The 9,362-nt window shown below is 30.9% G+C and overlaps 1 protein-coding gene across 2 annotated transcripts in view; it reads right to left on the bottom strand.

Annotated features, from left to right (window-relative positions):
- LOC141454296 (angiotensin-converting enzyme-like) overlaps positions 1–9,362 on the bottom strand; it is a 116,095-nt gene that overhangs the window by 14,575 nt on the left and 92,158 nt on the right. The window contains exons 11-13 of one of the 2 annotated variants that reach the window (XM_074128398.1): positions 1,556–1,696; positions 1,306–1,472; positions 153–787 (exon numbers count right to left, since the gene is read on the bottom strand). The exons of the other annotated variant lie outside the window; for it this stretch is intronic. Of the exons in view, the coding sequence (XP_073984499.1) occupies positions 645–787; positions 1,306–1,472; positions 1,556–1,696 (451 nt within the window). The 3' untranslated portion in view covers positions 153–644. Of the gene's footprint in view, positions 1–152; positions 788–1,305; positions 1,473–1,555; positions 1,697–9,362 lie in introns of those variants that run through there. 2 annotated transcript variants of the gene reach the window in all.

Raw genomic sequence — 9,362 nt, 5'->3', positions numbered from 1 at the left:
ATATTCCTATACAAACAACTATCGACATTTTTACAAAATGTCGATAGTTGTTTGTATAGGAATATTTAAATTTTTAAATTAATAAAAATATTAGTGAACTTACATATTTGATTGGGTTAAAAAGAAATTAACCTGTGGCAAAAACAAATTAATAGAGGTATATTAAACATGTTTATTTTATAGCAATAGTTAATTACAAAATTGATTCACATTTTTAAGAGAAAAACTGCAATTCTAAAGGAGAATTGTTAACATAATTTACATGTAGATTTAGTATTTACACAAAACATGTACAATTATCTTATACTCTTCTCTATTTTTTTTAGATAATAGTAAAATAAGTTTGATAATATTTTTAAATACAAAACACTACTTAACAATAACAAATATTTTCATGTATTTAATATAAAAAATATCCGTTAGGAGAAAAATGTAAACAAAAGCTTACTTTACCTAGATTTCTGCCAAAAGCAGTTCGACATTTATAAGGGAAAAAACAGAAGTCTTAAATTTACAAATAACATGGCATAAATAGTAAATAAAATTTATATAAATAAATAAGTAAGTAGGTACTTTACACAAAACTTATTCTGAAATTTTGTTGAAAGATTATCCAAAGAATTGTTCAATTAATGGCGTTAAGCTTATGAGCCGAACAAAATGTATAAAGTAATCGTAAATATTACAATCATTAATGAATTATTTTCAATTATCAAAGCACTGTTGTAAAATCCTCCTAAAACTTGTAAGTTAGCTGTTTCAATACTATGCTTACAGTAATCACCATCTGTAAACAGATAAGAAAATTTAATAAAAAAGAGATAAGCGTAGAATGAAAGCTCCATGTCTGGAAGATGATTTATAAATAACTGCTGGATCGAGGGACAACTTTAATAGAGAGTGGAAATCCAAAGCGAAATACCCCGCTAAACAAGGATTTTGTTCATTTTAGTTCTCATTAATTTTTACGGAGTATACACATTAAGTGTACAAAAATAATAACATTAAATTTTTGTCTTTGACGAGTGTTCCTACACACATTTTATCCCCTTCCAATGTTGAGACGAAAATGCAGCATCTATATTATTATTAAAAAAACTGGATGCATTAGAGGAAATTTCATTAATTGATTACATTAAAATAAAATTTAAAAGCTGTAAGATAAAAAACTGTAAAACTTTTCTGAAAGCAAGAGCTGGTAATGATTTCTAATTATAAGTGGAAATAATGGGATTCCAATTCATTTTTCTACTTGGATTTTTTTACAATTATTTTAAAGAGCACAATGAGCGTGTAATTATTTACCGTAAAGCCAACCAACTGTTTCTCCAGTTCTCAGATTTTCATTTCTCAGCCAATCTTCTAGCGGAGCAAAGTACTCGCGGAGGGCGCTGCCGTCAAGACGAGTTTCACCTGTCGCTTCTCTCAACGCCTCTTGCCACGGTATTGATGAACCTCTTGACATGATTTTACTGCAACATTAATAATTTATAATGTCAATAAAACTGGAAAATGGAAAAGAAATGAAATCCGTGGAGTATTATTTTGAAAATACCTTAACAAACGACCAGCGGCCGAACTGCGATAAATATCACATTTATGTAATGGATCGCTTGGGTTGAGATGTGCTTGTTTTAGGGCTGCTCTGCACAGCGCCCGATGTATTTGAAACTGTAGCACTGTGCTGACAAAGTATCTGCAATTAATATAATACATTTATAGCTTAGTCAAATTAGGGAACAAAAGTGGTAAATCTCTTTCAAGTAGTCGGACGAAAAGTCCATGCTTAAATGTTAAAAAAGGAAAAATTACTTTTATGAGTATATTTTGAAATGCCAATAAACAACTTATTATTATTATTATTATTATTATTAAGTGGTAAATCTCATAATGGACGATAATAGCTATAAACTTGAACAAATCTTTGTTTTGGCATTTTATTAGTTGGCTCAAAAGTCTCACAGAATCTCGTGTACGCGTTACCGGAAATCAGAGGTTAAAGGTCACGAAAATCTTTCTTTCTTTTTTTTGTAAATATCTTGTTTCCTTTGCTCTTAATTCTATGATTCATTAATTAATTTTCACTGAGAAGAGGATTAAAAGGATGAATTAGAAAAGTTGGGTAGAAAGATAACAGTGTCCCAAGGATCAGCTGCTCTGCGACAAGTCATTACTTCTCTCTTTTTTCTTAAAGATTCTGCATTAGCGAATACAGTCAATGATTGAATAAAGATATCTAAAAGAGGTTGGTTACGTTACCATTTTTTTATTTAGGACTAGCGAGTATTATGGGAGAATTCGACCTATACTACATTCAATTACACTTGCCACTTTCGCGTTTGCTGATGTGCTTGAGTTGGTAGTGGAGAGCGAAGAGAAGCTCCAAGCTAATTTGAATGTCTGAGCAATGAAGCTACGAAACATTGTTAACAGCAGGCTTAAACAAAGTGGAGGAGTCAAGGACGAGAAAATAACGTGGAATGAATAAAAAGACATAGGGGTGATGGTAAGCAAAAGCGGAAGACTGAAGGAGAAAATTAAGTAATTAAGAGAGGGTAAAGGTGATTCTGAAATTGTTGCGCTTCAAAATATTTGCAGAACAGTGATTTACATGGAAGTGATTCTTTTCTTCCTTTCTAAAAGCTTTATTTTCTATTTAATTCGATAATTGCATGACCTATTAATTTAATTACATATTAAATTGCATAACCTATTTACATATTTAAATTAATATTAGCAAAAGGAATCCTTTAATAAAATTAAAAAAAAAAAAAACATTAAAGTGAATTGAAAGCGCCGAAGACAATGTACAATGGTAGTAGATTAGTGACCCATTCTCTTTGAGAAGTACTAAGCTGTAATAGTGGTCACCGTTTATTATTAAATACGTACATAGAGACTAACTTGTGATTTCATGACATACATTCACTTCTTGTGCACCGTTTAATATCTAACTTCCTCAACTTTTCCAATTAACCCCTCACTTATTTCTACATATAAATATATTTATTATTCTTACGTCATCAAAAACACTAAATTTGTTCCCTTTCTGCTTCTATGTGCAATAATCAGTTTACATTAATAATAGTATGAAGCTGAAATTAGTTAACAATTGAAACAAATATTGCATTTATAAGATTGGTAGACCTAATTAGAAATTGAAAGGGTATGTACCATCAGAAGTACAGGGACAGGACTATTTTGAATTATTAAAATCCAGGGTGTGAGTAATGTCTAATGCCTCAATTATTTTTAACTTGAAGAAAAGAGCGATTAGATCATTGATGTCAAAAAAAGATAGATCGATGCAGGCCTCTGTTTAATCTGTGTAATAATGACTTCACTATACAATTATAAGCTGGTTCTGCAACAGAAAAGAAGGTAAAATGAAGATATAAGAGGTAACAGACCTATTAGGCGATATCGGCGATGAATATGATTTCAATTTATCCCCAAAAAGGGCTGACAAATCTAAATTAAAGCAATAAAGCTCTGCAATACAATGGATACATAGCGTTCTTAACATAGTTCATTATTAAGAGCTAAAACACTTCATTGTTTGAATTGGTCTCAGTAGTTTCATATTTTGAAGAAAAACTCTGAAACGGCGTCAAAAAATGTGGCAGTTATTGCGGAACACTTTTCTGACAGAAGCCATGCACTTCATCTAACAGCAGTAGTAGCCGCCAATTTTGCATTCTAAGAGGCTATAAAATTCTAAAAGGCAATATTATCAGCTACAACGGATAAAAATACAAGTTAGAAAAAATGAAAAGAACGTTTAGACTCGAGCGAACTATTGGAGAAGCGTACTAGTTGATGTTTATCACCAATTGTGGTAGAGAAACGATCATCTGGATGAACTATCATGACTATGTTATCCCATCCCATAATACTACAAAAAACTTTGGCCAAATAAGTAATACGTAACTTTATGAATTACATCACAACTTACTTTACAAGAGAGATTTTAAAATTACATATAAATAGATAGCGGGCGAAAGTATAGTTAAATTAAGTGCGTACAAACATAACGTGTATAAACTTGCTATTAATTTTGTTTCTTCCAAAATAAACAGAGAAAGGTTAGGAAGAAGAAGTTTTTATAGTGGTCATCAATTCACCCTGTTCAACATTCGAAATAAATAAATAAATCTAGACTGATAATTTGTAATAATATCGAGCTAAACTCTGCAATAACCCTGTTTATGACTACCGAATTTTTAAGTTACAATAATTTGGTTTGTTAAATAAATACTGATTTCTCAACTAAATTTGTAATGGTTTTTAGTACTTAGAAATAAAGACTAGCTATTACTGAAATTTAAATACAAGTTATACGTATAATATGTAAGCAATGATCTCAAAAGATCAACTAATTCAATTTGTTTAGTTTACTAAACAAAGTTTATGATTTTTCTTAAACTCTGTTCACTTTTAGTCAGTCTCACTTCTTAATATTATACATTGGGTTAACTTATAGAATAATAATAATGGCGATGCGCACAATAAATAAATCAATTACATTTAATAATGCCTTTTGTTAGATACGGTTTACTATCCAACTTCAAAGCAGGTGTCGTGGACGAAGATAGTTAACAAACATACTTCACTATAAATTTCTTATATTAACTATTAAATAAAATCCAAGGCCTAGACCAGGAATAGAACCCACAAACCATCAATACATCTTAGCTTTGTGGGCCTCGCCTCTAACCGCGAGTGTGGCGTCTATAATCATAATAGTAATAATAAAATAGCAGGAAAGGATTAGCTCAGAGGTTATCATATTGGATTCCCACGCGGAACTTAAGGATTAAATCTAGATGCCGTCTCTTACATTTTCTTTTTCTGGTAGCTTCTTACAGTTCACTTTGTCATCATAAGATATATCTTATAACTTGATGTATAATTTGAAATGAAGGTGATACCATTCTTTATATATATATATTATAGTTGTTTTTAAAATTATATATATTTACAGTTTTACGGATCTAATGATAAATATGGGTATTATTAGGCGCTATCAAAGCTCAATAATGAGCTTTAGTTCACCTCCTGACTGTGCTTCGCCATTCTTCCAAATTTTTGGCTACCAACTTTCATTTTCTAACTCATAACAAGTTTCTGGCATCTTCCTGTAAACCTTCATAGGTTTAGGGCAGTTCTTCGCAGATTAGGGCCTCTGATGGTTATTTTGTTAGATACATTAACGCTTCTGGTTTTGGTGCAATATCTTCTCCATCAGCAAATTAGAGGCCTCTATTCTTGGTATCTGCCAGTCCTATTATTACTATCCAGTAAGCTTTACTGCTACTAACAGCTATTATTGGACTTCTTGAAAGATGTGCACCTACACCTGATTGCTCTTTCGTCTCCGTAACTACCTTCTTATACATAACTAGGCCTATTTTCTTCCTCCTTGGAGACAAGCCAAGATTATGAATGTAATGGTCTTATAACTGTGTTGGCGAGAACAAATTTAGAATTTTCGGAGACCAGCCTACTCCCTAGAGCTTCGGTTATCTATTGTACTTGAATCTAAAGAGATATCGTATGTTCGGCTGCATCAACATTCTTTTAATTTTCTTGATGTCCCATTTCTTCCTGTAAAATTTCCGACGTTCCTTCTCAGTTAAAAGAATCTATCTGGTTTTTTGTAACCACACACACAAATTTTTAAAAACCACTTTTTCTCACTCGGAGGACCGCAAATCGTTATGCTTTCTTTTAGGAAGGAAGCGAGAAAAAAACAAACGTACTAAACTGATTGTACCCATAAAATTTCTTATTTATTTTAGATAAATGCGAGTCTGTTAACTTTTCAAATGTTTAAAAGTAAAAGACATCATTACCATGAAGGAAGTAACTAGAGAACGTGATGTAGGTTAGACGTGACACTCTGTCAAAACACATTCCTAACTTGATCGGCAATCTTCCAAGTACTAAATAAAATATGTTGTCCACCCAGTATATAGCCACTTGGCCGGAAACATGAATTATAAAACAAAAGTTTGATGAAATCATCTCTAGTAATTATATAATTAAAAGTAAAGAAGAAGTTATTAGTATCAAATAAAATTTGTTCTTATAAAGCAGTAAAATCGTACATTACTTTGAGAAGAAGCAAAGGATTGAAGATGTTATCTTAGAAATTCTGTATATCATTACTGAACTATTTTTATATTTAAATGAAAAAATAGTTTTTTAAGTAGATTAAGTTGTTGCATCACTCGATACTTTAAACAAAAATAAAATAAAAAATAGAACATGACGTGCATGTTAGTCACAAACGCAATTATCTGTTCTTGTAGAATTATTCCCCTAAAAGAAATGTCACTGCCATTTTCTACATAACAAATAAAATTTATAGTTTTTCAAGTTTTACTATACTTAGTGACCTCTTGGCTCAAAAATTTGATAGTAAGTTCTTAGGGTGAGGGAACATGGGAGGTGGTTCTTTCCGATGAGCTGTCAATTATCAGGAAATTCATTGGGATATATTTTAAATGAAATTGATCATAAAACAATAATAATTATATATTAAAGACTGTATCCGTCATCGCCTCTATGTTTTCTTTTATTTGACCAGTTATGGATTTTGATCCTTTTGCAAAGATTGATTCATCAAGTGTAGAGAATGGTTCATACAATCTGTTACATCAATCTTTAAGGATGGATGGAAACTTGAAGTACTTTGTTCAAACAAGAAGCGCAATTGGACGGATAAATCTTTTGATGAATTTCAGTTATAATTTATTTGTTTGTTTGCCAAGTTTTAGACCTATCTTATCTTTTGAACTATTTATCTTTGAACTCTTTCTCCAGTTCGGATATATGAATTAGCCACTCCAAAAAAAGAACCATACTCTACATTGTACCACTTCATGTGAGACGCCTACTCTCTAAGAACCCACTAGCGGCTAAATAAGTTGTAAAATCCTTCCTCAAAGGAATCAACTTTATTTCCCAGGGTAATTAAGAAATGTTGTTCTGATTCTAAAACCGGATGATATTTGTTCATTTGTTTTTGCAAGTACTACGCTATAAGGAAAAAAATTATTCTTCTTAGGATAAAGAAGCTTATGCAATATGTTCTAGTAGAGCAAAGTAAATATGATCTCTAAGAGAAGTTCAAAGTAATGTCTGAACTGTTCTGAGAGAGAAGATTCTTAATGACTAGGTAATCTAACATTGATGTGAAATATCTTGAACTATTTGCAGCTCTATTAATTTCTAATAATTGCAGAATGACTGTATTCCATGATTTGTTTTGTTTGATGTACTTAATTTCTCTTAATCCTACATGAATTTAAGTCTAAATAGAAAAAATATATTTACTTAATTAAGGTGTTTTGGTGGAGTGTCTCTGCACATGTTAGCTTTACTTCTACTGTTACTTTACTTCTTCTTGACATCACAGGCGAACAGTAACATGAATTACTTTACTTTTACAAATATAATATGATTTCTACAATGGTCTCGAACTGGTTATCTTCTAATTTCAAGTACACGCACATTCCAATCTATCACAAAATAGCCAGGGTATTTGTTTTGCTTGGCACAATGTCTATCAGATTTGCTTTAGGAAAAAAGGGTCGATGTGTTCATTAAATGTTTATTTCTTTGGAACAAGTCTGGTCTTGATTTGATTTTAAAAAAAAGTTCCTTTTTATATTCAGTAATCTCTAAAATATAAATTAATTTATGAATGATTACGATAAATTTAAACATTAAGCATTTTATTAAATTGTAATTTCCTGTTGGTTTGTTTATATTGTATATACATTTTTTTTTAAATCTTTTTGAGATGTTTGTTAGAAAATCTTTATTATGTAATGTATCTTATCTTTACGCAATCTAAAGTGATCTTTCAATTAGCACAATGATGTTGCATCAGCCGGAGCAGCCTAATGCTCTGATAATTGCATGTCTAAAAATCCTTCTCTGCTATCAGGCCCTGACAGGCAACTTGTAGCAGCTGACATTCTAACTAATAGAAGCCCCATTATTCGGTAATAGTAATTTTCTTTCCGTTTTAAAAAAATAGAACAGCCTTAAGATTTCATCTTACTGGCATTATTTGCAGATCTAATTGGAAAACTTAGTAAAAAGTACAGTAAACCTAGCAGCTCTTATATCTTCACTTCCTAGCGGCTTCTAACAATTCATTTCAGCGGTGGATAGCGATGACAGAACACTGTCTTAGACCAATACTAAACTGAGAAGTATCCAAACGCTTAAGATTAGATTTCGAAGCTCTTTAGAATAAAGGGAGGAAAAAATCTGAGTGAAATATCAGAAAAGAGTAATAATTGTAAAGTTTCATCACTTCCTGAAATCCTAAATATAAATTTTTTGACGAAAAAAGAAACGCTTCAAAAAAGAGATACAAGTGCACTTATCAGAAATGGTAGAAGATAAAAACATTCTATTCAAGAAATCAGAAACTCGATCCTATAAATTAACGCTGCAATCTGGTATTTCACAATACTTTTCATTAAAGAACAGTGCATTTTTCTGAAAGAGATTGCTCAAGGGAGTTTAGCCATTCAGTTTCCTCGTACAAAGTTATGAATCCAAAAACATTATAAACTTGAAACTTTCAAATACTTAATTATGTAATATAAATAATTATTGGGTCATTAATTAAATATTAAAATTAATAGCATTAATAAATATAACTGAACTTATTAATTGGCGTCATCTTTAAGTAGCTAAATTATTCAGTTTCAAGTGAAGCTACTGGAGTTTTATTGATTAAAGATGGAGGTAAATAGATCCAGAATAAAGAGGATTGAATTAAGGATGAATTTTTTTATAGACAACTGTTCTGAATGGAGGAATATAGTATTGAGTGTTGTATTTTCTAGTTTAACTGGGCCTTACTGTTGGAACATATCAAAAAAATATTGAAGATGTTGATTTCTGAAGAGCATGTTCATGATAGAGTTTGTTCTATCTCTTTTTTTGAAAGAGATTGAGGTATATTACTGAAAATATCCATGCAAAGAGAACCCAAAAATGATTTCAAGAATGTTTCAACAGCTTTAATCCTAGAATTTTTAGCGCTGTCAAAATATATGTAGTTTATGGAATTAGCAAACTGACATCTAGTGGAGGTCACGGTTTTCTATTTATACTCTGCAGAGAATTCCAGGTTATAGTCATGGCTGTATGCAGATATTTTTTCCTTACAGAGGGACAGAGATTCTAGTTAGTTTCTTAATTAGGTTGTCTTTCATAAAAATTAGTCTTGTAAAATCTAGAATGGTATTGAAGGTAGAAAACTTATTTTTTTTTTGTTAATATTTATCTTATAAATAATAATACATATTATTGCGTTCTACTTCACTATTTAA

Source organism: Rhodnius prolixus, unplaced genomic scaffold, assembly GCF_049639745.1.
Source record: "Rhodnius prolixus isolate KJV_2025 unplaced genomic scaffold, Rpr scaffold_9, whole genome shotgun sequence".
In the NCBI taxonomy this organism is placed as follows: domain Eukaryota; kingdom Metazoa; phylum Arthropoda; class Insecta; order Hemiptera; family Reduviidae; genus Rhodnius; species Rhodnius prolixus.
The sequence above is the reverse complement of the archived record's forward strand: the minus strand, read 5'-3'. Positions and strand labels throughout refer to the sequence as shown.